This window comes from Fukomys damarensis, unplaced genomic scaffold (assembly GCF_012274545.1).
Source record: "Fukomys damarensis isolate Sample0158 unplaced genomic scaffold, DMR_v1.0_HiC HiC_scaffold_32, whole genome shotgun sequence".
Taxonomy (NCBI): Eukaryota; Metazoa; Chordata; class Mammalia; order Rodentia; family Bathyergidae; genus Fukomys; species Fukomys damarensis.
The window spans coordinates 32,024,741-32,051,599 of record NW_022900944.1 but is presented as its reverse complement, the minus strand read 5'-3'; the positions used below and the strand labels follow the sequence as shown (position 1 = coordinate 32,051,599).

The following is a 26,859-nucleotide window of genomic DNA, read 5'->3' as shown; positions in this document are numbered from 1 at the left end:
CAGAAATGAACTCAGGCCCAGAGCTGGCTCCCTGAGGCTGTGCCCCTTCCGGGCAATGGCCACCCCCATTGGCCAGGCTGCCCCTCCCACCAGCCCTGGGGCCCCTCCCACCCCCATACCAGATAAGGCCAGCCTAAGGCTGCTTCATCTGGAGTAGACACTGGGCTGGAATGGGGCCGCCGGGCTCCCCATGGCAATGGGTGCTGCTGCTACTGTTGCTCCCCGCTGCTTCCCCTTTCTGGCTCCTCAATGTGCTCTTCCCCCCGCACACCACGCCCAAGGCTGAACTCAGTAACCACACACGGCCAGTCATCCTCGGTAAGCCCCCACCAGGCCCCTGATGCACCAGCCCAGACTTTGGGGAGTCTGGGACCCTAGCCCCAGGCAGCAGACACTGCCAAGGCTCTGCTCTTGCATTAGCCCTGATGCCTGCCTCACTCTGGGGAGGGATCAAGGACTGTCCTGCAGAGAAATTACCCCTTTCCTTTACCACATTTTTCTGTGTTTCTGGATTGTCTGTTCCGGGGGAGGGGCAAGACGGGGTAGTGGGTACCTGATGTCTTGGCTAGAACATTACGAGCTATAGTCAGCAGTGGCCACACTCGACTCTGGGTCAATGCCCACCACTTCTTCCTTGGCCCCTACCCCATCAAAGACAAGATGCCCGGCCCAGGGCCCAGTAGCAGGAGAGGAGAAGCCCATTAAAGCCTGCCCCCTGCTCTAGGCCCAGCTCCCATACCTCCAAACCTTGGACTTTGGCAATAATAGAAAGCCAGGCTGCCTGTTTGCTTTGTTGGGGGCAGTGGTCAGTGGCCTTGGCTCCTGCACCTTTCCCTGCCTACTGGGAACTTGGGCTTTGGGCTACTAGGGTGGAGGGGGGAGTGTGATCAGAAGAGGATACATGTTGTTAATGCCTAGGAGTTGAGGGTGAGGGAGATGGAAGGGTGGGTTCATGGTGGGGAAACCAAGGCGTCCAGAATGAGAGCCGGTACCCACAGTGCCTGGCTGCCTGGGGAATCAGCTAGAAGCCAAGCTGGATAAACCGGATGTGGTGAATTGGATGTGCTACCGCAAGACAGAGGACTTCTTTACCATCTGGCTGGATCTCAATATGTTTCTACCCTTTGGGGTGGACTGCTGGATTGATAACACCAGGTATGTGCTATTTGCTCTTCCCAGCCTCACATTGCCCCTTGGCTACTGGCTGCTGAATTTCCTACTACCCCCAGGGTTGTCTACAACCGCAGCTCTGGACGTGTGTCTAATGCCCCTGGTGTAGAGATCCGTGTCCCTGGCTTTGGGAAGACCTACTCTGTTGAGTACTTGGACAGCAACAAGCTAGCAGGTATGTGGACTGGGAGAAAGGCTAGGGGCTCTGGCTTGTGGTCTACCAGCAGGGTTGGCCTGCATGCAGGTGTCATAACCAGAGCTCCATTGCTTCTGCCTCCAGGTTACATGCACACCCTGGTACAGAATCTGGTCAACAATGGGTATGTGCGGGATGAGACAGTGCGGGCTGCCCCCTATGACTGGCGCCTTGAACCTGGTGAGTGTCTGCAGGTGATAGGCTTGCGGCAGGGCAAGTGGCCCCTGAATCTACTACCCTGACCCATCATCCATCCCCCACCCCCTGCAGGCCAGCAGGAGGAATACTACCAAAAACTGGCTGGGCTGGTAGAGGAGATGTATGCTGCTTATGGGAAGCCTGTCTTCCTCATTGGGCACAGCCTTGGCTGCCTGCAATTGCTCTATTTTTTGCTGCGTCAGCCCCAGTCATGGAAGGACCGCTTCATCGATGGTTTCATCTCACTTGGGGCTCCCTGGGGTGGCTCTACCAAGCCAATGTTGGTTTTGGCCACAGGTAAGAGGGCCTCTGATCACCTGTGTCCTGTGAGCAATGAGGGTAAAATAAAGCAAACCATGCAGCTGGCATCTGGGGATTTTAGCTACCACTCCTAGGGTATGGGTTATGTATGCCTGCTGTCATTAGTTCCCCAAGAGCAACAGCCTTGGCAGGGCCATTAGGATGGCCCCTCCCAGAGTCTGTGTACTAATGACAAAGAAGAAGTGAATCCCAGCAGTCCCAGGTTCTGTCCACTTTCAGCTGCCTTTTGCTCCCAGAGGCCCCTGTGCCCAAGCATTTGCCTTATTGAGGACAGGACTAGACCCAGGAGCCCCACCTGCCCTTCCCTGAGGGATAGATTGGAGACCCAGCAGACACAGAAACCACCTATTGAGAACCCACTGTATGCTAGACACAGCCAGGCTTGACCTTCCCCCTAGAAGCTCACAATCAGATGAGATAAAAACAATACACCAAAGCCGGGCATGGTGGTGCACGCCTGTAATCCCAGCACTCAGGAGGCTGAGGCAGGAGGATCACTGTGAGTTCGAGACCAGCCTGGGCTACATAGTGAGTTCCAGGTCAGTCTCAACTACATAGTGAGACCCTGTCTCAAAAAAAAAAAAAACAAAAACAAAAAAACAAAAACAACACACCAGTAAGTGGAGGGTCATCTTGTTTCATCCTTCCCAAAACAATCCTGTGGTCCTGGTGCAGCACAGGCCTCACAGAGCCTGAGAAAGAAAAGCCAGCACCGCCCACACCATTCACACAGCCCATCCTCCAGAAACACTCCCCACCAGTACCTTGAGACCCTACATATCTGTCTCACACAGATACTATCATGGCCTCTCATTTAATAAGCACACATTGAGCACCTGCTGAAAACCATGCCTGCTCAAGTCTTCACAAGCTAATCCTGGCAAGGGACAATCCTGAACATCCCGCTGAGGTTAGACTAGGGGCAAACTGTGGGCCACAGGTAGGCAACCCTAGCTTCCTGTCCTATCTTGCTCTGTGTTCACAGGTAACAACCAGGGCATCCCACTCATGTCCAGCATCAAGCTGAGAGAGGAGCAGCGGATAACGACGACATCCCCCTGGATGTTTCCTTCCTACCAGGTGTGGCCTGAAGGCCACGTGTTCATTTCCACGCCAAGCTTCAACTACACAGGCCGTGACTTCCAGCGCTTCTTTGCTGACCTGCATTTTGAGGATGGCTGGTACATGTGGCTACAGTCACGTGACCTGCTGGCAGGACTCCCAGCACCTGGTGTGGAAGTATACTGTTTATATGGTGTGGGCCTGTCCACCCCCAGCACCTACATCTATGACCATGGCTTCCCCTACTCAGACCCTGTGAATGTGCTCTATGAAGATGGCGATGACACAGTGGCCACACGTAGCAGTGAGCTCTGTGGCCTATGGCAGGACCTTCAACCCCAGCCTGTATACTTGCTGCCCCTGAATGAGACCCAGCACCTCAATATGGTGTTCAGCAACCAGACACTAGAGTACATCAATGCCATCCTACTGGGTGCCTACCGCCATGGTACCCCTGCACATCCAACTGCCAGCCCAGGACCCCTGCCCCCCTGAATAAAAAAGACCTTTCCCGCTGTAAGCCCTGTTATGGGTCAAGGAGGAGGTAACTATTAGGGTTCCCACATCTAAGATTAGTGCATCAGGCCCAGGGCTCAGTGGAACATGAGGCAAGATAGGCTCTGCTAAGGCCTGAGATTGCACTGGACCCTGGAATGTGTGGCTTACCATTCTTGTGGTTGATCTGTTAAAGGAGCCTGCCCTGTGCCTACTTCTCTGTTCAGAGTGTAAGGACTGGAGTTGGCTGTACCCACAAAAGTTGACCTAAGCTGTTTGTCCCAGCTCCTCGTGACCCTTTGAAAAGTGCTGGGTGGGTGGCAGATGTACAGGTGTAAAATCTGCAGGCTGAGGGTGTAGCCCAATGATAGAACACAGTCCTGTATTCCACCCCTAGCACCAAAAAATTAAAGTTTAGCCAAGCATGGTGGCACACACCTATGACCTCAGCACTTGGGTGGCTGAGACAGGAGGATCAGAGTTCAATGCCAGCCTGGACTACATAGTGACACCCTGTCTCAAGAAACAAAAAATGAAGTTTAGAATCTGAGGGAGTGGGTAGGGCCTAATGGCACATACTAGTAATTCTAGCACTCTTGAGACTGAGGCAAGAGGATTGCTATGAGTTTGAGACCAGCCTGGGCCACAAAAGGAATGTAAAGTCAGTCTGAACTATATAGGTAGAACTTGTCTCAAAACAAAAAATCCAGGGCAATTACAGCTATTAATTAGATTATTCTATAATGAAGGGTTTTTTTTGTTTTTTGGTACCAGGGATTGAACTCAGGACCTTGCACTTGTAAGGCAGGCAGCAACACCACTGAGCTAAGTCCCCAGCCCTATAATGAAGGTTTTATTTATAGTGTTGAGGCTGAAACCCAGAGCCTCATGCATGCTACATAAGTATTCTACCACTGAGCTACACCTCCAGCCTACAGTACCCCCGTAAGATGGGAAGAGGGAAAAATGGAAGGACCAGCATCACTGTTGCTGAGGATTGAGCCTTAAGTGTTTGAGGTTTCCAGGAGGCAAAAAACGCAGGAATTGAAAAAAAAGTGACAAACGACAAAAGTCAACCACATCTGTTACATTGGGAGGCAGTAACTATGCCAACAGAGGCCTGGCCACAAGCTGCACTTTACTGCATTGGCACTTGAGGCTAGAGTTGGGCTTTGGGTTAGAGAGTTGAGGATATCCGGCTGGAAAGGGATGGGAACTGAACAACGGCCAGAGTGAAAGAACTGTTCCTCTTTCCAAATACAGGGTTCAGGGAGTGATATGAAAGGTTGGCAAAGAGCATCACCCGCTTTCCAAGCTACCTAGGACCAGAGGTGAGGGTGAAAGTGAAAGAAGACAAAAAAACAGCCTCTGAAGTGGGTGGGGAGTAGATGCGAAGCGAAAGCAACAAACTTGATCTGTGAAGCCCTACAGAAGCTGAGGCTGTGGATCTTCTGCTGCCCGGGCCCACTCATCCGACTGACCCATTGGTCCCTATAGCAATTGGCCCTGCCTGGTACTAGATGCTGGGGCCTGCGCTGGTACCCCAAGGGGGCTTCTGCTTCGAGAACTGCCAGAGGTGAAAGGGGGGTCGGTGCTATGCCGTGGGCCTACTTTTTCTGGTTGGGGGTACAGGAAGCCTGTGTTAAGATTCGGGTTGCAGGTTTACCTGGGAGATTAGGAAGATAGCGATACTGGTTGGACGGCTGGAGAATGTGACAGGGGCCTTGGAAGCCGAACTTAACCCTGAGCCACCCTCCTCCCTTTTCCAGAAATGCATCCTTGGAACGCGCCTTTCCGGGGCTCCGAACCCCTCATTCACGCAAGACTGGGACCACTATTGCGGGCCTGGTGTTCCGAGTGAGCAAGGGCCTGGTTCTGGGGGACTAGAGGAACAGCCGAGGTGGGAGGACCAGATGGGCACTAAGAGGCCCCTCCCCATCTGCAGGACGGTATCATCCTGGGAGCAGATACGCGCGCCACTGACGATAAGGTCGTAGCGAACGAGAACTGCGAGAAGATTCACTACATCGCCCCCAAAATCTAGTGAGAATCCCCAAGCCCAGTTCCCGCACGCAAGAAAAGAACCGCCCCCTCGATCCCACCCCAGGCCCTGCATTTCCTAGCCCTGCCCACGCCCATTCTCCCTTCGCCTTCAGCTGCTGTGGGGCTGGAGTAGCCGCGGATGCCGAGATGATCACGCGGATGGCGGCGTCTAACATGGAGCTACATGCACTGTACACGGGCCGCGAGCCTCGCGTAGCCACGGTCACCCGCATCCTCCGCCAGACTCTCTTCCGGTGCGGTAGCCGACTAAATGACCCTGGGAGGGGAACTACGGCGAAGGAGCTGGTAGGAGAGACAGTAGAAAGGGAGTCGGTGACGGGCCGGGAAAGAGGAAGAGGCCGGCCTAAGAAAAACTAAACAACAGGAAAGGGTGACGTCATTGCTGGCCGCCAAACGACTGGAAGGGGTGGGGCTCGAGCCCAGGGCTGGTGGTGCCAGAGGCGAGGCCTGGATGCAGCTTGCAGATAACCACGCCCCTTGCAAACAGGTACCAAGGCCACGTGGCGGCGTCCCTAATCGTGGGTGGCGTAGACCCGACTGGACCGCAGCTGTATGGTTTGCATCCCCACGGGTCCTACAGCCGCCTGCCCTTCATGGCCCAGGGTGAGTACTTCCGCCTCTTCTTCATGAACCCCCCAACAACCCTTAGCCTCACGTCTGCCCCCAGCTTAGGTGGCCACAGCTGACCTCAGATGTCCCTCCTGCCCGCAGGATCTGGGCAGGATGCGGCCCTGGCGGTGCTGGAGGACCAATTCCAGCCGAGCATGACTGTGAGCATTCTGTCCCCTACTATATGGGCACTGGTGGGAAAGTGCACCCAGGACCTAAGGAAGTACAGAGGAACCCTGGCCCAGTGTGAAAGGCAGGGAAAGCTTCTGAGGAGGAAGAGAAGGGACGACTGAGTGGAAGAAAGGTGGAGTGCAGTCCTTACAGTACCAAAGCTTCCTGGGCAGATGAAGTTCACAGAGGCTCATTAGGAGCCAAGGGAAGAGAAGTGTGGTGGGTCCTGTATAAGGCCCAAAGTCTGGACTTTGGAGAGGGACGAAAAGGGATGACTTTGTGGCTTCAGGGATGGCCAAGACCCAGGGAGAAATGCGGTGAGCCAGAGGTGGGAGACCAAGACAAGACTGAGTGAGGTGAGCAAACCTCTGGAAAGGGGGACACAGAATAGGTGACTAAATTTATGCAAGGGAAAGTGTGTGGAGGGAACATAGAGTCGGGACAGAGACAGGCAAAGACCTGAGGAGGAAAGTTGGGGTGGAGGGACAGAGAAAAGTTTTGTGTGGACAGATGGTAGAGTCTGGGCTTCAAGATTAACAAACGATGCCAGGCATAGTGGTACACGCCTGTAATCCCAGCATTCAGGAGGCTGAGGCAGGAGGATTACTGCAAGTTCGAGGCCAGCCTGAACTACATAGTGAGACCTTGTCTCAAAAAAAAAAAAAAAAAATTAAGAGGCCCTGAAGATGTAGTTTATTGGTGGAGTGCCTCTGTGTTCAGTCCCCAAGATCGGAAAAGAAAAGCACAAAAACAGATTCAAAAAAAAAAAAAAAAAAAAAAATTAACAGAGGTCCTGGGCTGGAGCCTAAGGTAACACCAGGGGGTCCATTACACCTCACACATACATCATTTCAGCTGGAGGCTGCACAGGGACTGCTGGTGGAAGCCATCACCGCAGGGATCCTGGGTGACCTGGGTTCTGGGGGCAGCGTAGATGTGTGTGTGATCACTGCAACGGACTCCAAGCTGCTGCGGACACTGAGTTCACCTACAGAGCCTGTGGAGAGGTGGGAGCAGGGGAAAGGGGAACCACAAGGAAGATGGGGCAATAGCTGGGGACAGAAATAGGGGACTGCAAGGACAAGTTACATGCTGAGAGGCTGTCCCTCCCCTTTCCTAGGCTTGGCCATTACCGATTGGCACCTGGAACCACAGCAATCCTGACCCAGATTGTGAAGCCATTGAAACTGGACCTCCTGGAGGAAACTGTGCAGGCCATGGAAGTGGAGTGAAGTCACCTGAGAGCTCCAAATGAGTGGAATAAACGTGGAAAATACAAACACTTAAACAGATGGCTAGATTATTTTATATCTTGGGTATAGGGCAGGCTGCCAGCAGGGCTCTGTAGCTAAATCACCTGGTTTAAGCACCATTCACCTCCAGAATCCAGCATAATAACCAGCATTGCAGGGTCAAGGTAGACAGCTTTCATCCTGTGTCCCCTCGAAAACTTCATCTGACTCCACATCGGTGACCCCAACACTCTCTTACCCTCTAGTCTACTGTTGTAGATCCCATAAGGCCCTTGGACAGCACTGTCCCAGAGCCTTTCCTCTTTCATCAGTGACCCAGGAAAAAGCCCACACATCTCAGTCAGGCCTGCCCTAAGGACGAATGTGCTGATAGAGGAGCTGCTCCCTAACTCCAAGGGCAAGTCCCCACCAAGTGTTCTGTACTCCTACAGCATCTTTACCTGTGACACCCCTCAGATGACCAGACCCACTTGAGCCATTCAGACAAAGCTGGGCTTTGTCTGCACATGCTGGGCCATGAGTAGGCAGGTCAACTCCTATTTTTCTGGCTGACAGGTATTATAGTACTATGGGGAGATAAGACATTTATCCAAGACACTTGCTGAGCAGTCCCATTTAGGGAGGGTCTACTCCAGGCTGGATTGCCTTGGGCCTCTGATTATGCATGATCATCTACCATCCATGCCTCTATACACCATTCAACTCTTTTTTTTGATTTTTGGGGGTTTTTTTTGTTTGTTTTTTTTGGGGGGGTACTAGGGATTGAACTCGGGAAGCAGGCAGCAGAACCACTGAGCTAAATCCCAGCTCTCATCTCTCACTTTTGGACTAAGGTGTTTTGTTTTGAGACAGGGTCTCTCTTTGTAGTGCAGGCTGACCTTGAGCTATGTAGCTCAGATTGGCCTCGAACTCATGATGATCCACCTGCTTCAGCCTCCCAAGTGCTGGGATTACAGGTGTCCACCACCACACCTGGCTCAGACTAGGGTGTTTTTGAGTCAGTAAACCTCCCCAGCCCCCTAGCAGGAGACCAGCCAACTCACCTGTTGTAACTTTGTTTCAATCTTTTTTTGGGGGGTGGGGTACCCAGGACCAAACTCAGGACCTTGCACTTACAAGGCAAACAGTGCCACTGAGCTAAATCCCCATCCTGTTGTAACTTTGGAGAGTCTTCTCTCCCTTGGTTCAAGCTCAGCCTGGAGCTGTAGACACTAGCAAGCTGTTCACAGGTTTGATGGCTGTCAGCCTTCAACCCTCAACCTCAGTCCAGAGTCTGCCAGTAACTGAGAGCTAAGCTAACACTTAGCAAGAATGTGGGGTTCAGAGCTAGACATGGGGGTTTGTGTCCCACCCTACTTCACAATAGAAGAGTCACTATCTCTGAGAAAACTTGTGTTCCAAATTCATGAATCCCCAACATGATACATTAGGATGAGCAACTTGCCAGAACCTCTACCCCCTAGCCTTCCACAGAAGACTTGGTACACCTGGAGGTTCCTCCACCACTTAGAGCAGCATTCTCTGAGCCCAATGTGCCTGACAGCCTTAGAATTCCTTGATTCCAGCCACTAAGTTGACATTACAGACCTAATGTAACTATTTCCTTGATACCCAGTACCCAACACTTGGGGTGTGAGGTAGTTCAGGTAGCCAATCAGAGGCCAGGATTTGGGGGCGGTGGAGGTGAGAACCTCACACCTGGGCTGTTAATCCCATACCTAGGTTAAGCTTGGCCCAAAGAGGAGACTCCTAAGTGGAGTATGGGAAGGGGCTAAGCCTACACAGCTGGCCTGGGACTTTGTCCCAAGGACAAGGATGCCCATAAATAAAGCCAGACCCAGTGTTCACCCTAATACCTGCCACAATGCTACTGCTCAGCCTGACCCTTACCTTGGTTCTCCTAGGCTCCTCCTGCGGTAAGCCAAAATCAGCCCTGAAGGAACAGCTTGGTGCAACTCAGCTCCCAGCACCAGTCCAGGGGCCCAGGGAAGACTAGTCTGGCTGGAAGGGAAGCAACTGAACAGCATGGAAAAAGGATGTGCCAGAACAGAGAAGCAGGAAAGGGCCTGTCTCACAAAAGGGACAGAAGCTTGAGAGAGAGCTTAGGAAGCTGAGCTGTGAAAATAGGTGCTTAGTTTAGGAATAGCCCTCTGGCTGCATGAAGGGTTTGAACTGTTCAGGGGTGGAGGAGGGGAAGGGGACTATCACAGGAGTCAAAGAGAAAAGTGGAGTGCGTTGAAGGGCAGGGATGGAGTTGGGGAAAGGTAGGGGATAGGATGGAGATGTGAGAGGATTGATAGGTCTTGGGGGTAGGCTGGATGTGGTAAATGTAACAGCTGTGGCGGCCCATTAACTGTTGTAAGCAGAGCTAATGTAAAGCACTCAATTGGGATTCTGCTGGGGAACCCAGGGGGAGGAACTGGGGAGAAGTGGGCTGGGGTGTGGATCCTCACCAGCGCAATGGCCAGGCTGTGGAGTTCCTGCCATCGGACCAGCACTCAGCTTCAGCCAGAGGATTGTCAATGGGGAGAATGCAGTATCAGGATCCTGGCCCTGGCAAGTGTCCCTGCAGGTACCTGCCCCTAGGGGCACGGCAAGGGTCCTGGGTGCTTCATGCCTACTGTGGCTTGGGCCTTCCCACCTTTCTAACCCTTGATCCCAGGACCAAAATGGCTTCCACTTCTGTGGTGGTTCTCTCATCAGCCCGAACTGGGTGATCACTGCTGCCCACTGCCAAGTCAGGTAAGTGTGCATTCTGCCCACCCTGCTCAGCCCACCTCTTCCCACCTCCTTCCCTCAGATGCGCCCTTCTTGCTCTGCACTCTGAGTGGCTTTCCAAAGCCACTCTCACTGCAGTCCCAGCAGCCACTCTGTCATCCTGGGCGAGTATGACCTTTCATCCAAGGCTGAGCCTGTGCAGGTGCGGTCCATCTCAAAGGTGAGTACCTGGCTGCATGCGTGGGAAGACCGAACTGCAGGTGGGTTGTTCTGGACACAGAAATTCAGGCATGCCCTGGCCCACCCACCTCAGCAACAACTCTGGGTGCCTGTGCCCACCTTGGTCCTACATTTTCCCTTTCCTGGCCCCATAGGCCATTACACACCCGAGCTGGAACCCCACCACTCTGAACAATGACCTGACGCTCCTGAAGCTTGCCTCACCAGTCCAGTATACAGCACGCATCTCACCTGTATGCCTGGCTTCCTCAAATGAGGCACTGTATGATGGCCTCAAGTGTGTCACCACTGGCTGGGGCCGCCTCAGTGGTGTGGGTAGGAACTCAGGCCTGAGCTGGGGGAGAGGGTGATAAGCTCTTGGCCAGTCTGACTGTCTCTTCCTGGCCCACAGGCAATGTGACACCAGCACGCCTCCAACAGGCAGTTCTGCCCCTGGTTACTGTGAATCAGTGCCGACAGTACTGGGGCTCAAAAATCACTGACTCCATGATCTGCGCAGGTGCCTCAGGTGTCTCCTCATGCCAGGTGAGCACAGGGACCACCTCTGCATTGGCCCACAGCATATCCCCTCTGACCTGCCAGGCTGACCACTCCCTGCTTCTACCCCATCAGGGCGACTCTGGAGGCCCTCTTGTATGCCAGAAAGGGAGCTCATGGGTGCTTATTGGTGTTGTCTCCTGGGGCACCAGTAACTGCAATGTGCGAGCACCTGCTGTGTACACTCGGGTTAGCAAGTTCAACAGTTGGATCAACCAGGTCATAGCCTCCAACTGAGCCTACCACAGGCTTTCTCCCCCATCCCAACCTAATAAAGACCCCCAACCTGTGTCCTCTTCTGTACTTCTCTTTCTCCTGGCTCAGAGAAAAGGAGAAGCTCTTGGAGGTCCTACTCACCCCCACTTAAACTTTATCTTCTGACACAGAAGGGACTAAGAGGTCAGGATCTTCCTGCAGTAGCCATCTCAGATGGAGCCCCATCGTTTCTCCTCTGGGGTAATCCCTTGGTCCCATGGCACAGAGCTAGGGCTGTTGGAATGAATAGGCAGCCTTCCCTGGGGAGGGCAGCCTGTTTATTGAATACAGAGGATACATTTACAAACTGAATACACAAAATAAATAACTGCACATTCTCCATCCAGGGTCCATGTGATGAAGGCCCAAGTCTCCAAACTCCCTTGTCCTACTCTTAGGACCAAGCCTACCCTGGGCAGGATAGGAAATAAATCCCCAGGGCTTCAGGAAGCTAGAGATATTTGGGAAAGTGGCAGAAAATTCAGAGGCTGTGGGGCCTGGCCTTTCCATTTCCTCTTGCCCAAAAAAGTAGGGATAGTAGAGGAGCATAAAAGGCACAGTCAGCTTGGCACAGAGTGGTCTCTCTGGTTTCGTACCCACTGGAGGTGGCACATACAGAAAGAGGAGAATGTGGCCCAAGGCTGCCCACTGTGAGCAGCTGAGTGGGTGTCAAACTCTCACAGCTGGCAGGGTCTTAGGTAAGGCAGAGGCTTGGCCCTGCCCCATTCTTACACACTGAAAGCAGCTGTGGAGAGAAAATCCCTGGGCTCCAGCATGGTTGGTGGTGGTGGCAGAGAGATACCATGACAGCCACTGGTACAGTTCTGGCTCAGGCCTCTGGGAAAGCAGCCCCCCAAACCCCTACACACACCTTCTGCAAGGGCTCCCTCTAGCCTGAGACTCAATGAGGCCCAATTGGAAGGTTAATGCTATGAAAGGGAGTGGGCACAGGGTGGAAAGGACAAAGGCAGCTCTCACAGCAAGGCCAGGACCTCAGGCACCCAGGGTTCAGAGGCAGGTCACACAGTATGGCTAAGTTCCAAGGAAAGGTACACAGAAGCTGAGAAAGGGAGCTGAGCAGTCCAGGACCCTCTTGCAATGCATCAGCTCCTTCCTTTTCACTTCTTTATGGAAGACTGGGTATGCAATATGGAGATCCATTGCTCACCTCTAGCTGCCTGTTTCCAGGCCAGATGTTAGGTGACACCTTCAGGAAGTTGTACAGGAGGGCAAAGTGGCCCTGAAGGGAAGAGGCAATGGGTAGTATCAAAGCAGGGCACTAGAGCTAACAATGGGTTCCTAAGGGGGAACCTTCTGCCTTGGCCCAGGTGCCCCCATTCCCCAGGTAGCAGCAGTGGGGCTCCCTTTAACCCCTACAGTTGGGAAGGAGACACCAGGGAATGAAATGAGCATCCAAGGGGGAGAGGGAGACAATGGAAGTCTCCGCAAAGAAGAAACAGAGTGGTAACAGCTGGGGTGGGCCTACACCAGCAAGGCTCAGGTCCATGCCATGGCACTGCCTCCAGAGGTCCTGGCAAGTCTTAGGGCCAGGAGCGGTCTCTGGCAGCACCACAAAGGAAGACAGATTTTGGACAGTAGGTAGGGACTTAGATCTAATCAGAAGCTCTTGGTCCAGTCAAGGCCCCTGGAGCCTGCATTCTTTGACTAAGCCAAAGCTAGGCCTGCCACTGGAGCCTAATCTTAAAGATTAGAATGGCAAAGAATGTCAGGAGTGAGGGAGGAAGGCTCTGTGGATGAAAGGGGAGTGTCAGAAGTAACTGTTCTAAAGCATCCTGGCCCATAGGCCACCCTCTACCCAGCACTGCAAGAACCTTTGGTCTGAGGAAGAGCCAAAGGATGAGCGAGATGGTGAAAGGACCTGTCCCTTCCCCTAACTCATACAGAGCAGCTGCCCACCAAAGGGGTATCAGTGCCAGGCCAGGTTCCCAAATATGTGGTTCTCAGCCTCCTGGGCCATCTCTACTCCATCATACCCAACCCAGGCCCATTGTGGACGGGGGCTGCTAAAGGCACAGAGAAGGTGCAGGCTTCAGGTATTTTCCACATACCACTAGCCATGAGGCCTATTTCAAAAGAGGGTCTTGGGCCCAGATGGCACAGAGCGCAGCCACAGCTGGTGGCTCAGCCATTGTACTGCTGCTGATACCGCAAGTTCAGCTCCCGCAGCTCCCGCTCCCGCACACGGCGTGACTTGTTGGAGCGAGTGGAACGGTTGGAACGCGTAGACTGGGCAGACTTGGTGCTCTGGCAGCGTGAGGAAGCACGCTTGAGGAGGTTCTGGGAGATGGAGCGGTGCAGATTTTTCATAGACGAAGAAGCTGCCATGCTCACCACCCATGGGTGCCTCAAGGCCTGCAGTGCAGTCATTCGGGCTCCAGGGTCCACAGTCAGCAGGCGGTCAATGAAGTCCTTGGCCAGGTTGGACACACTAGGCCAGGGCTAGAGGACAAGGACAAGTATTAGAGTGATAGAACCCAAAACCATTCCCATAACCTAGATGACACTGCCATCATAGCACTGGGACCTGCCCAGAGTCTGTGTACTCCATCTTAGAGGTGTCACCTGCTCCTCCCATGTAGCATCCTGGGCCTTCCCTACTCACACAACACTGGCCCAGGCCGCTGAGCAAGAGCTGCTCTCTAATGATGAGATGTAAAATAAGGAAGAAAAGAACCTGTCTTCTTTCCCAGGGAGCACTTTTTATTTTTGTTTTTTGAGACAGGGTCTCACTATGTAGTGAGACTGACCTGGAACTCACTATGTAGCTCAGGTTGGTCTCGAACTCAGAGCAATCCTCCTGCCTCAGCCTCCTGAGTGCTAGGATTATAGGTGTACCCCACCACGCCTAGCCCTGGGGGGGCACTTTTAAGTACTCTAGAGCTAAAGTCTGGCTCACAGCCTAGCTGAGGCTGAAGACTACCATAACTCAGGGAGATCTTAATAAGGACCCAAACTTTCCCACCACATCTTGAGTCAGACTTAAATTTCAATTCATGGATGACCAGATCAGGCCCCTTAGAGAGGAAGTTTGTAGTCCCAGCCCTGGGGAGAAAAGGAAACAATTCAGAGCATCTAGATTTCTCCACCCGCTGATAGAACAGGGGTTCTTGGGGGCAGATACAGACCAGGATCCTTCTCAGGAATAACAATAAAGTTGGACTCACAAGCCAGGAATCTGAACACAGATGGATCAGAGGCTTCCCCACTTCACATGCACACGCAGCCAAACTATGGAATCCTGCAGCTTCCAACCAGTCTGAGGCAGTCCCAGGACCTCTCACCAGACCTGCCCTACGGACTTAGGCATCTCTATCTTCAGAGGGGCATAGGCTCACACCAGGAACCAACCCCTGCTGCTTGTCAAGCAGCCAGCCTGTCAGTATCAAAGCGGGCTAGACTGACCTACCCTTCCTGCTCCCCCAGATTCTCACCTCGTCAATTACTGTGTATGTGTGATGGTGTGCAGAATGCCAACAGACTAATTTGTCTGAGGGCCAGCCCAGTTCTTTCCGGCAGCCCCAGAACTCCCCATGTTTGAAGAGCTGGGAGCAACAGTGCCAGGATGGGGACTCCCCAAGCCAATGTGATCCTCAGCAATGGCCTCCAGCCTACCCCTTGTGCACTAACAAACTTGCAGAGGGCAGTCAGGCAGGTTGAACACAGGGAGGTGGTCCTCATCCACCCTGTTGACAGGCAGGGTTTAAACTGACCTCCAGAATAGCAGCTCCTGGAAACCCTTCCAAGACCATCAAGCTCACAAAAGTAAGGACTTCCATACTCCCTCACTGCCACACTTCAGGCCTGAAGTCCAATTGAGCACCTCCTAAAAATGCATTCAACCAACTCACCTACTTCCTCCACGCACTTAGCTCCTGGAGCTTGTGTGTCTATTATCCTATGACTGACTGCTTGTGAGCATGATAAAAAGGAAATGATAAACAGTTGTATTCTTCAGTTTCCATTGCTCTAACTGCTTGCCCTGATGAAGAACATAACTCTGGCCTCAGTATATATATTTGGGACCAGATCAGGGACACACGTGTACCTCAACTGGCTGACAGATGGAATAGTCCCAAAGACTACCTGGTCAGTCTCCCAGAGATTTCTACCTACTTCTGGACTCACGTGGAGCATGGGACCTGACAGGTTAAATACTGAGGTCAACTGGCTTTGCCTCTTAGATACTCAGGCCTCTGCTCTGGGATCAGAGGACAGCTTGTACACCCAGTTGTCTTAGTTACTTTTCTCATTACTGAGACAAAATACCTGACACCCAAAGTTAAAAAAGGAAAGGTTTATTTCAGCTCACAGCTTGTAGAGGTTTCAGTCCATAGTCAGCTGGCTCCAAGGCAGGGTAGGATGGCAGAGGAACATCAAAGAGGAGAAATAGCCCATGGCATGGCAGGGCAGGCAGAAGGTGGTAAAGCAGCAAAGCAGCAAGTGATGAGGCAGCAAAGAAGCAGCAAAAGCCCTCTTTCTGTTCCTTATATTCCATCTCGGCTCTAAGGGCATGTAGCATCACACCCAGGATGGGGCACTCTTAATCCCAGCATCACACACCCTAGAACCAGCCACCTCTGACCACCTAAGTCTTTGGGGGGACACCTAGACACAAACCGTGGGTCCCAATCTACACTCTCAAGTTCCTGGAGCTGTGTAGGTGAGGGGCTGGGCCCTAAAGAGAGACTGTGGGAGGAAGGTATCACCTTTACTATGACTCTGACAATCAAGCTGGTTACTTTTCTTCCAAATCCAGGTTTCCCAAAGAGTTCTTGTCCCCTTGCAGTTAGGGTATTTATTCCTGATGTGTAACAGCAAAGAGTGGAAAGGAGGCAGCAATTCCCATGAGCATTTCCCCACCATCTTCACCCATCCTAACACTTCTGCTGGATCAAAGCCACTCCTCAGCGGTGGAGTCCTGTTCTCCCAGTGGAGGAAAAGGCACACAAATGAAAGGCGTTTTGCTCCACCTCAGAGGACCTGTCTGCCTCTTCCCTATTCCCTCCACTTCCTGTAGCTCTAATATCACAGGGATCTGGCAAGAACATTTTCTAAGCCACTAGTGGTATTCTCACCTTGAGTCCAACGGCTAAGGGAACAAAGAAAGGAGCCAGATCTCCAACCAAGGCTGCTTATTGCAGAGAAAAGGAAGCGACTTCTTTCTGTGAAGGGGTGCGGCAAATGCTACTCAAAGGCTTCCCTAGCCTTCCTCTGGCAGTAGGCTCACCACTAGCAAGTTAGGACATGAGTAAAACATCTGGGTCTCTTCTGAATGGCATTTAGGTGATAGATTAAAGTGTAAGACTGAGGAGCCAGGGATGTAGCCCAGTAGTACAGTGTCTGCCTCACATGTGCCAGGCCCTGGGTTCATTCCCCAGCACTATATAGAGGGGAAAAAAATGTTAAAAAAGTGTTAGGCTGCAAACCCAGCAACATGCATTCTAACTGAACCTTCTCTGTGCGACGTGAGAGAAATCACAGCTCACTTTGATCATGAAGGATCAGTGCAATGAATTCTAAGTCTCTCCCAGACCCTAAAGTCCTAGGGTCTAAGAACACAGATGTTCTAAAAAAAAACACTTTTTCTCCTGACCTCCATTAGTTCTTTGGGTAGGGGTGCTCTAGGGGGAACAACAGGATCTCACTAAGTTGACCAGGCTGGCCTCAAATTGCAAGCCCCCTGCCTTAGCCTCTCAGGTAGCAGGGATTACAGCTGTTCCCCACTACACCTGGCTCTTGTGGGTTCTTTATCCAACCCATGACTCTCTCTGGGCAGGCTCTCTGGCAGAAAATGCATCCTTACCAGAGCCGCCAGGGGAAGGAGGGAAGGGATGAAGCTGAGCTTTACTACCATGACTCAGTTCTTCCCTCAGCTTTGTCTCAAGATGTATTTTTGTATTTTTAGCTTCAATATTCTTACCCTCAAAGGCTTTCTTTCTGCACTTACGTGGACCTAAATCAGAGCAGAGAAAAGAGCACAGAGAAAATTCTGGGAAATGGAATTTTAGGTTTACTGAGGACAGCAGAACTCTCAGTATGTCAAAGACAGCATACTCTAATGCTGCCCATCAGGAAAAGCATTTTGAAAAATTCAGCAGGATTAGACACTGGGTGGCAGTAGAGCCAGCATCCCCTCCTCTGGTCAAGATACTCATTGAGATCACTTCTAGGCCTTTTGGCTAAGATCAAGTGAAGATACTGGGGTGGGGGTCTGGGGTACCAGGGATTGAGCTCAGGACCTTGAGCTTGCAAGGCAGGTGGTAAAACCACTAAGCTAAATTCAGCCCAAGGAAGAGAATTTTGGGGGGTTTTTCGATATAAGGTCTTGCTATGTTGTTCAGGCTGGCCTTGAACTCACTATGTAGCCCAGGCTGGCCCAAGCAATTCTCCTTCCTCAGCCTCCTGAGTACAGGGATTAGAAAATGGGCTTTTAAAAGAAGTAGGGCTGAGGGTGTAGCCTAGTGGCAAGGCCTTGTCTAATTTAACATGTGTAAGACCCTGGGTTCCATCATCAGCAACACACACACACACACACACACACACACACACACAGATGCTTTTTTAACAAATGAGAAAAGATGTGGTAACCTAAAGGTTAGTAAAGCTGTGTTCTGAAACTTGAGACAAATAACAAAATACAATCTTGTGCCCTAACCTATACCTACACAGAGCCCATGAGATAAAGGGGAAGACAAGAGAAGGAACAGACAGATCAAAGAGCTACAGATTGCTGCTTGCTCAGTTTGTAATTAGGAGGATGTCAATAGCCTGTGCCAGCAACTCAGGAGTGTCTGCTTTTAACAAGGTCCTGGAGCAAGGCTGTGGATCAGGAAGACTGCTACATGATGATCTTTAATTTCCATATAAGGCTTCTGCTGGAGGCCAGCTGGTTTCCAAGGCTCAACCTGGCTCTTGTTTTGTTTTAAACTTTCCTCCCACTCTAAATTTGGAGTCCCAGTGGTGGTCACACTCATACTGCGGTCTCTGTCCCTAAAGGTTTGTGTCCTTTAGGATCCTAGGCACAAAGGGCGTGGTTCAGAGCCTACTCTTGGTCAACCTAAGATGGCAGAATGAGTAAAGAAATGAATGGACTTAGCCTTCTGCTACAAGCCAGTTGGCCATACTGAAGCAGAGCTCAGTTGTCAGCACCATGTGGGCCCTGGGAGACAGATGACCTGAGGCACATCAGGCATGAAGATCTTGTATGATGACCTTGTATGATGGAAGGACTAACTGGGGGCAGGAGCATTTGGAAAGGCATGGCCAGTGGGGATGGCTGGACCAGATCTTTACTAACCATTTCATCCAATGGACAGCTGGCTCCCACCTCAGTGTGGGGCACAGGGGAGGAATGGGGGAGGCCATGAGCAAATATGAAGAGGTCAGAATGTGGGAGAGACAATAGCCTGGCAATTCTCAGAGGAACTCAAGGGCCTAGAAGTGAGAGAACCTGTGAGAGGGCAGTGCTATCTAGGTGGAGACAGACAGTGAAAAGAGCAGGAGAAGGAGGGGGATAGCTGACATCCCTTTTATTGGAGAGGCCTCAAGGGCTGGGGGTGGGAAATGACAGTGATAAAAGGCAGCTCTGACCTGGAATGACAAGCTGCTGAAAGGCCTTTCTGTAGGAAGGGCTCAATGCAGCAGTGTGGGTAAATGGCATCTGCTTCTAGCACCACAGAGAGGTCGTGTTCCCTGGGGGGTGTGTAACCAGGGCAGCCAAGGCAGAAGAATGTCTAGAGGATGGGACTCTGGGGAGACTAGTAATGGCCCAGAGGTGACAAATGAGGGGCTCTGTTCCTCTCCACTCAGAGACTGCCTCCTGCCCCAACATGGATAGAGTTATTCCTGCCTTCCTCAAAATCTCTAACCAAAGTCAGGTCTGCAACCACAGTGACCAGTGAGAGTCAGCATCCACAGCCAGTGACCTGACCCAATCCATGCCACCTCCCAGTGACTAGTCAGGGATCCAGTCTGAGAGCATCTGTTTCAGAGAAGGAGAGAGGCTCTATCTGTTAAAATCCAAAGTTTTAGAGAGAGATTCCCACAGGATCCCTTCCAAACAAGTATGGGGATGTCTGCTTGTCCTCATGGGATCCTTGCACACAAACATCTCGTTTTATCATCAACATCCCAGGGTGACTGTTACAGTGACTTTCAGAAATAGGAGCCAAGGCTAGACATGGTGGTGCATGGAGGTGGTAATCTCAGCACTCAGGAGAGGCAGGAGAATCACTGCAAGTTCAAAACTAGCCTGGATTACATAGCAAGACCTTGTCTGGGAAGACAAAGGAGGGGAGGGGAGGGGAGGGGAGGGACACAGGAGCCCGTCATAGTAGTGCATCCTGTAGTCCCAGCAATTAGGAGGCTGAGGTTCAAGGGGATCATGAGTTCGAGGGCAGCCTAGGCTACACAGCAAGTTCAACGCTAGTGTGGAATACATAGCAAGATTCTATCTCAAAATTTTTTTTAAGGAGAGAGAGAGTGAGAAAAAGAAGAAAGGAATCCAGCTATTCAGGAGGCTGAGGCAAGAGGATTGCTTGGGCCCAGGAGTTCAGAGTTTGGGACCAGCGAGACCAGTGTCTGTCTCCGTCTCTGTCTCTCTGTCTCTCTGTCTCTCTCTCTCTCTCTCTCTCTCTGTTGTGGAGTTACAGGTGTACATATGGAGGGGCAGTACTGGGGATTGAACCAAGCTACACCTCCCTCCCTTTTTTTCTTGGGACAGGGTTATTAAATTGCTAAATTGCCTGACCTGACTTTAACTTGTGATCCTCCTTCCTCAGCCTCCCAGAGTCAGGTGATCCCACGTCCAGCTGAGACCTATCTCTTAAAAAATACAAACTGATCCCAGCACTTGGGAGATGAAGGCAAGAGGACTGCCATGAGTTTGAGGCCAGCCTGGGCAACATAGTGAGTTCAAGGTTGGCCTGAACTACATAGCAAGACCCTGTCTAAACAAAAACAAAAACAAGGCAGGGGATTTAGCTCAGTGGCACCACGCCTGCCTGGTAAGTGCAAGGTCCTGAGTTCAATCCCAGTACCAGAAGAAAAAAAAAAACAAAAAAACAAAAAAAAACCTAAAACTATTTTTATTTAAATACCTGTGGTTAATTTGAAAAAAGCTCTGCTGTGGTGGCACACACCTGTGATCCCAGCTCTTGGGAGGCTGAGGCAGGAGGATCACCGGGAGTGAGTACAAGGCTGGTATTGGCTACATAGTGAGCTCAAGCTGAACTACACAGTGAGGTCCTTAAAAAAAATTTAAAAATAAATTCCTGTGATTTAAGCCAAAAAGGAAGGGGAGGGGAGAAGAGGCAGCAGTCATGGTAGAAGATGGAGATAAGAGAAGTTGAAGTAGTAGTTCAAGTTGGAGATAAGAGAAGGAGCTAAAGAGAGACTCGGGGCAACATAATCAAAACATAAATGTCTTCAACTCTGGCCTTGGGCAACTCATTCTATTGCAGGGAAATTAGAACCAGAACTACATGGTAGCTGCCCAACTGACTGCCCCCTGAGTACCTTTTGGCCCCAAGTGGATGAGTGGCCAGCCTGGAGCTCAGAGGCCCATCCCTGGGAGGCCACTTCTCACCAGTCCTTATCCCAGGCAGTAACACAGCGGGCTTCCTTTCTCACAGTACTGCACTTGCCTGGTAGCCCTTAGTCTCTGGAACAAGGTTCCATGAGAGCATCTTCTCAAGCCCACCTGTTCCTGTGCAGTCACCCAGACTCGCCCACAGCTCAGAGACTGCCCAAGGGAGGAGGGTGACAATTCAGTCTGCTGAACTAGACAGACAGCACTACCGCTGATGCATCACTCTTCTATCAATCTTCCAAGAGCCTCTTCATACATCCTGTCTCTAAGAATAGAACTCTTGACAAAAGTAATGACATTGGGCCAAGGATGTGACCTTTCATGTCAAGGGAAGCACAGCAGCTCTGTGTGAGAGGACCGTAACAATCCCCCAGTATGCGTCTAAGGTGATGACTCACCTTCTGTGTCACTCTTTAGAAATAGCTCCTCCAAGCTTCTCTGGGACTTCTGAGACAGGAAGCTTACCTCTCAAGGTGGCTGTGTGTCTTCAGACTGCTCTCATCCTCACACAGGCCTTCCCCACATCTGACAACATGAGTATCTCCCTGACTTTGAATGTGCTCTCTCCACTCTAGCACCTGGACACTAGATGAAAATTCAGATTTCTCCTCTCAAAGTCATCTCCTTCCACATCATCTCTTCTTCTGTATCTGCACTAAGTGGAGAACACACACATTCCTGGGGTCTTCACGTCCTTCCCCTTTCAGGACCCATAGGCAGCTTCCTAGGTACACTGCCTTCAGGATCTCTGCTTTGTTCCAGAGTCCAGACCTCAGAGAGAGAGCACTTCCTGTTGGCCTGAAGCCCCATCTACTTGCCACCAGTTGCATTTGGTACCCTTCCTAGGGTATCACTAACCATTGCCAATAACCACTGGTGCTTCCCTCAAGAGAAGCCAGGAGAAAGTTCCTCCCCAGTTATTACTTACAGTGCTCCTGTAAAACCCAGCAAATACCCAGGTAGGTACCTATCAGGCACTAAGCCTGGAACAGGCACAGCATATGTACTGACATATATACCATCTTCAAGGACTTCCAGGCCAAGGAGAAGTATGTCCACAGACCATAATCGCAGAAAGCACTAAAACCAAAATTCCAGAAATGTGCTAAGGCATATGTCTCGGGGAGAGCAAGCTGCAGTGGAGCAAAGGCCAAAATCCTTGAAACCAAATGGCCTGGGTTCAAATCTCAGGGCTGCAATCCTTGAGCTGTGGGACCACAGACAAGTATTTAACCTCACCAGTTTCATCTGTAAAATGTGAGAATTATGCCCACCTCAGGATTGTTGCAAAGAGATGTTGGATATAGTATACCTTGACCCATGTCTGGTACTCAGGGAGGCACAATACAATGGCAGTGGTCAGCATTATTCCTAAAGGAAGCATTCTTTGAATTGGACTTTTAGTCTGTTGGTTGTTTTTGAGACAGGGACTCCCTATATAGTTCACTACCTAGCCTAGGCTGGCCTTGAACTCACAATGATCCTCCTGCCTGAGCATCTCAGATGCTGGGATTCCAGGTATATGCCACCATACCCAACTGAACTAGACTTATTTTTTTTTAATTTATTTTTTGAACTAGATTTTTAAACCTGATCAAATTTGTAAGGCCAACACTGGGAGCAGATGGACTGTGAGCAAAAGCTTACTGTAAGGAGTAAAGGCAGCAATGGTCCTGGGCCTGTGGTGTGCAGAAGTAGGGTACAGCCTGAGGCCTGGGCTATGGGCTGGGGTTTCTGGACTGTCAGGATTGTGGGGCATCACCACCACCACTGGGTGCAACCAGGAATGTCAAGGCAGGACCCTACATACTCTCTGGGTCACAGAAGGTATCCTGTATTCTTCAAATCTGCACTCACAAGCTGATGTGTCTCTGGCAGATCTGGAGTTCTGACAAATACTCCTCTTCCTAAACCATGGTTCCTTCCCTTCCTACCTACATATAGCCGCCAGCAGCCTCCAGTTGGGCATACTCCTGCTTATTTCTCAACACTTTCTGCTGCACTCTTCATTCACCGTCAAGATCCTGGGGTTCCTCCTACCAGCACTACAGAGCTCCCAACAATAAGCACTAGGCCTGCCCTACCCTCTTCCACTTCTGCTCTACACCTCCCAAATAGCCTTCTGCTTATGATGGAGCTCAGTCATCTCTGTCCCTTTGTCTGCCCACCCGCTACAGGAAACCTTTCCTATTGAAGTCTGTAAGTCTGACAGGCTGCGTGGACAGAGCCCACAGGGAATAAACATGCCAAGTAGCCTAGCACACAGGAGATACAGGGGACAAGAGACTGGACAAATGACCTAGAAAGGCACCAAGAACCATGGGACTTACTCTCTGGTGAGGAAATGCTTTTCTTCACACCTTGCTGCTCAGAGTGGAAGGTACTTCATTTGTATCTTACATCCCCTGAACAACCAGACAGGTTTCTCTGGCAGGGCCTTGCTCACATAGATGGCCTTCAGGAGAGCAAATGCTTAACACACAGTACAAGACAGAAGGCTAGAAGAAACGGGGAGAGCCCAGCCATCTGACCTACACCCACAACCCACATTCCAGGTTGCCCAAGCTCTATGCCAAGCCTGTGCTGCCATGAGCCTGCCAACAACGGTTCATTTTGGGGCCTATTTCCTATTCTAGCTTCTTTTCCCCAGGCAACCTGCACTTCCATGAGGATAGCTTTATGTCTCTGGTGTATTTTCTCCAGATGTGTTTATGGGTGGGTAGTGACCAGCACAACAAAAAGACAGATTGGTCTCCAGCATAAGAGAGTCTGATCTTGTAATGAGGCCAAGTACCCCAGAAGACACCCAGACAAATGCCTCCAAACACAGAGCTCCCCACAGAAGAGATGGAATCTGTTTGTACAGTCAGCCAAGTTTTTCAAAGCTAACAAGTATCACCACGGCTCACTAGAAATTTGACTCTGGAACTGGGAACTAATCTTTTAGCTCCAGATAAACGATGGTAAGGTCAAAGGCATTCCCCACTACACACACACACACACACACACACACACACACACACACAGTAGGAGACCCATTACTGGCTCATGTCCCATTGCTGCAGTAGAGCAGGAATCAGAAGCTTAGGACCCAGTCTTTTGGCTCCAGCAGGAGCAGGAAGCCTGAGTTCATTTCCTATCCCATTCATTTATCACTCCCCAGACTCAGACAATCAATAGCTAGGTAGCTAGACTGTGCAAACTCCAATTAGATAAATTGCCTGATCAACAACTGACAGAATCAGGAATTCCTGGATAAACCTACAAACTTTAAAAAACAGTCTTTCCTCCATCAGCAGCTCTTAGGAAAACTTCTCTTTCAGCCTCCATCCTTTAGCTTAGCTTGGTACACCTCTGCCAGCTGGACCCTAAACAGCCTGACACCATGCAGAGCGCCAGGGGATATAGTTCCAAGAACATATCCAACTTCTCTATCTTGAAGCATTCATAAATCTATTTTCAAATTCTGTTTTGGTTTTTTCTTTTTTTTGGTACCAGGGATCGAACTTGGGCCCTTGTGCTTGCAAGGCAGGTGGCATCAAATTCAGGTTTTGACTGCAACCTTATATGATTCTCCAAAGCCTCCTATCCAGACAATTGAACTTCCCAAATACCCTTACTATAAGATCCTCTGTCTAACTTCAGGTATAGAGATCCTACCCCACAGGTCACTACCCTCAACAAGCCTACTTCTGTATGTTACCCCCACCTCCCCCATTCTGGTAGTGTTTGATGTGGCTAAGATTGAGTTTAGGTAGAGGTGGCATGGGTGTGGTAGGATTGGGAAGGGTTGGGTTTTGTTTTGAGAAGTCTTCCTTTTCTCCTATTTTTTCTTTTCCCTTCTTTCCTTTCCTACTTCCCCTATTCCTTTAGCCCTTTTCTTCCTATTTCACATTCTCAATTATACAATTTGAACCTTATTTACACTTTTAGATTTCACCACAGAAACTATTTGGTATTTTCACATACATGTCCTATTTATTTCACTTAAAGAGTACAGCCTCAATATGCATCCATTAAGCTATAAATGTCTCTAATTTCACATTCTTTATGGCTGAGTAGTACTCCATTTTATAGAAAAACCGTATCTTCTTTATCCAGTCTCCACTTGATGGGCAATTGGGCTGTTTCCAAGTTTTAGCTATTACAGGATACACATATATCACTGTGGTATGATTCTTTTAATTCTTTTGGATAGGGCTGGGGATTTAGCTCAGTGGTTCCACAACCTGCGTCAAAAGTGCAAGGACCTGAGTTCTATCCCCAGTAAAAAAAAAAAAAAAAAAAAAAAAGTAGTGGAAAAAAAAATCTTTTGGAAAGATACCCAGCAGAGGAATAGCTGGGTCAAATGGGACCGCTAATCCTAGTTTTTTTAGTTATCTCCATATTGATTTCCACAGTGGTTGTACCAGTCTGCACTCCAACCAACAATGGAAAAGGGTTCCTTTCTCCCCACAACCCTGCCATCATTTGTTATTGGTTGATTTCTTGATAGCAGCCATTCTTTCTGGGGTGAGGAGGAATCTCAGTGTTGTTTTCATCTGCATCTCTTGAATAAGCAGTGATGTTGAACATCTGTTCATATATTTATTTGCTGCTTTTACTTGTTTGTCTGAGAAAGTTCTGTTCATTTCAGATGCCTATTTTTGAATTGAGTCTTTATATTTGGGGGATCTGATTTTTTTGAGTTCTTTATATATTCTAGATAGTAGACCTTTGTCTGAGGAACAGCTGGTAAAAAATATTTCCCACATTATAGGCTGTCTCTTTGTTTTGGGGGTTTTTTGTTGTTGTTTTTGTTCTGTGGGTTGTTTTTTTGTTTGTTTGTTTTGGGGTTGGTTTTTTTTGGTGGTTCTTTTTTTTTTTTTTTTTTGGTTTTTGAGACAGGATCTCACTATGTAGTTGAGACTGATCTGGAATTCACTATGTAGCCCAGGCTGGTCTCAAACTCACAGCGATCCTCCTGCCTCAGCCTCCCGAGTGCTGGGATTACAGGAGTGCACCACCCACATCTGGCTGTTGGTGGTTTCTCTTGCAGTGCAAAAGCTTTTTAATAAGATGAGATCCCAGCTGTTGATTCTTACTAGTTCCTGTGCTATACTGAGAATATGAGCATAAAGTCTTCTCCTATGCCAATGTTGAGACAGTCTTCCTAAATCACTAAATTGCCCAGGCTAGCTTGAACTTGCCATCAACCTGCCTCAGCCCCCAAGACTACTGGGATTATAGGCAGGGATCACAACACCCAGCTACATCCCTATACTTTTGTGTATGCCATACCCTTTTGCCCAGCCTCACTCTTGGCCATCCTCCAAAACCATGTCCCACCTTCTCCACAGCCATTTATGATCACTCCAGCCCATTTTTATGGCACCTGTCTAAATATTCTCTCCTGAAAGTGTGGTCTGCAGGCCAGTAGCATCAACATCATCTGGGTGCTTGACAAAAATGTAGGCTCTGAAGTCCCACCAGGCCCTACTGAGTCAAAACATGCATTTGAACAAGATCCCAAGGATTTGTATGGATATTAAAGTGTGAGAAGCACTGGCTTATACTTCTTCCCAGCAGAGTCTTGGTTTCTCTCTATTTTTCTACATGTGGATAAAGGTGAGTACAAATGGAATGGGATAGAGAATCACCCCTTCCAGTTACTCACTTCACAGCCAGTTGGCCTCTTCCAAAGCAGAGGCAGCACCAACTTCAAGTCCCTGGTGGTAGTGCTCTAGCAAGCTTTTACAGCTGTCCTGGGACACTGGGCAAGGCTCTAATTGCCAGTCTATTTTATTTTTTTGGTGCCAGGGATCTAACTCTGGTCCTTGCACTTGTGAAGCAGGTGGTGGCACCACTGAGCTAAATCCCCGGCCCTTCTAATTGTCAATCTATACCTACAGGATTGTGCCACCCTGATGGCCAATCCCTATTTGAGAACCAAGAAAACATCAGGGAATTTCCTCAGTGCT

At 50.2% G+C, this 26,859-nt stretch overlaps 4 protein-coding genes across 7 annotated transcripts in view; 3 read left to right on the top strand and 1 right to left on the bottom strand.

Annotated features, from left to right (window-relative positions):
* Positions 1-62: 62 nt before the first annotated feature.
* Positions 63-3,464, top strand: Lcat (lecithin-cholesterol acyltransferase). The gene is made up of 6 exons (XM_010612286.3): positions 63-318; positions 999-1,155; positions 1,230-1,345; positions 1,451-1,546; positions 1,637-1,861; positions 2,871-3,464. Exons 1-6 carry the CDS (start codon positions 171-173, stop codon positions 3,440-3,442), a joined length of 1,314 nt encoding a protein of 437 aa, XP_010610588.1. The 5' UTR covers positions 63-170; the 3' UTR covers positions 3,443-3,464.
* Positions 3,465-4,094: 630 nt separating this feature from the next.
* On the top strand, positions 4,095-7,600 carry Psmb10 (proteasome 20S subunit beta 10). Of its 4 annotated transcripts, XM_010612281.3 has the most exons (8): positions 4,099-5,018; positions 5,212-5,299; positions 5,388-5,485; positions 5,599-5,739; positions 5,994-6,109; positions 6,218-6,276; positions 7,142-7,293; positions 7,407-7,576. In XM_010612281.3, the coding sequence occupies exons 1-8, from the start codon at positions 4,963-4,965 to the stop codon at positions 7,516-7,518; spliced, it is 822 nt and encodes a 273-aa protein (XP_010610583.1). In that variant the 5' UTR covers positions 4,099-4,962; the 3' UTR covers positions 7,519-7,576. The 4 variants fall into 4 exon arrangements, with proteins under 4 accessions (XP_010610584.1, XP_010610585.1, XP_010610586.1 ...); XM_010612282.3 differs by lacking the exon at positions 7,142-7,293 and having other exon boundaries at positions 4,095-5,018; positions 7,407-7,600; XM_010612283.3 differs by lacking the exon at positions 7,407-7,576 and having other exon boundaries at positions 4,095-5,018; positions 5,599-5,791; positions 7,142-7,285.
* A 1,063-nt stretch (positions 7,601-8,663) lies between these two features.
* Positions 8,664-11,271, top strand: Ctrl (chymotrypsin like). The gene is made up of 7 exons (XM_010612280.2): positions 8,664-9,455; positions 10,008-10,111; positions 10,202-10,281; positions 10,396-10,477; positions 10,632-10,812; positions 10,889-11,022; positions 11,110-11,271. Exons 1-7 carry the CDS (start codon positions 9,404-9,406, stop codon positions 11,269-11,271), a joined length of 795 nt encoding a protein of 264 aa, XP_010610582.1. The 5' UTR covers positions 8,664-9,403.
* Positions 11,272-11,513: 242 nt separating this feature from the next.
* Pskh1 (protein serine kinase H1) overlaps positions 11,514-26,859 on the bottom strand; it is a 29,735-nt gene continuing 14,389 nt past the window's right edge. Inside the window, exon 3 of the mRNA XM_010612279.2 lies at positions 11,514-13,749. Coding sequence (XP_010610581.1) covers positions 13,432-13,749 — 318 coding nt within the window. The 3' untranslated portion in view covers positions 11,514-13,431. The remainder of the gene's footprint in view (positions 13,750-26,859) is intronic.

Bases quoted from the DNA above. Each gene is read 5' to 3' on its own strand.
- Lcat (XM_010612286.3), top strand. From the start codon at position 171: ATGGGGCCGCCGGGCTCCCCATGGCAATGGGTGCTGCTGCTACTGTTG. The intron at 319-998 runs GTAAGCCCCCAC...CGGTACCCACAG, and splicing joins CACACGGCCAGTCATCCTCG to TGCCTGGCTGCCTGGGGAAT. The intron at 1,862-2,870 runs GTAAGAGGGCCT...CTGTGTTCACAG, and splicing joins AATGTTGGTTTTGGCCACAG to GTAACAACCAGGGCATCCCA.
- Psmb10 (XM_010612281.3), top strand. From the start codon at position 4,963: ATGCTGGGGCCTGCGCTGGTACCCCAAGGGGGCTTCTGCTTCGAGAAC. The intron at 5,486-5,598 runs GTGAGAATCCCC...CTTCGCCTTCAG, and splicing joins TACATCGCCCCCAAAATCTA to CTGCTGTGGGGCTGGAGTAG. The intron at 6,110-6,217 runs GTGAGTACTTCC...TCCTGCCCGCAG, and splicing joins CCTGCCCTTCATGGCCCAGG to GATCTGGGCAGGATGCGGCC.
- Ctrl (XM_010612280.2), top strand. From the start codon at position 9,404: ATGCTACTGCTCAGCCTGACCCTTACCTTGGTTCTCCTAGGCTCCTCC. The intron at 10,478-10,631 runs GTGAGTACCTGG...CTGGCCCCATAG, and splicing joins AGGTGCGGTCCATCTCAAAG to GCCATTACACACCCGAGCTG. The intron at 11,023-11,109 runs GTGAGCACAGGG...CTACCCCATCAG, and splicing joins CAGGTGTCTCCTCATGCCAG to GGCGACTCTGGAGGCCCTCT.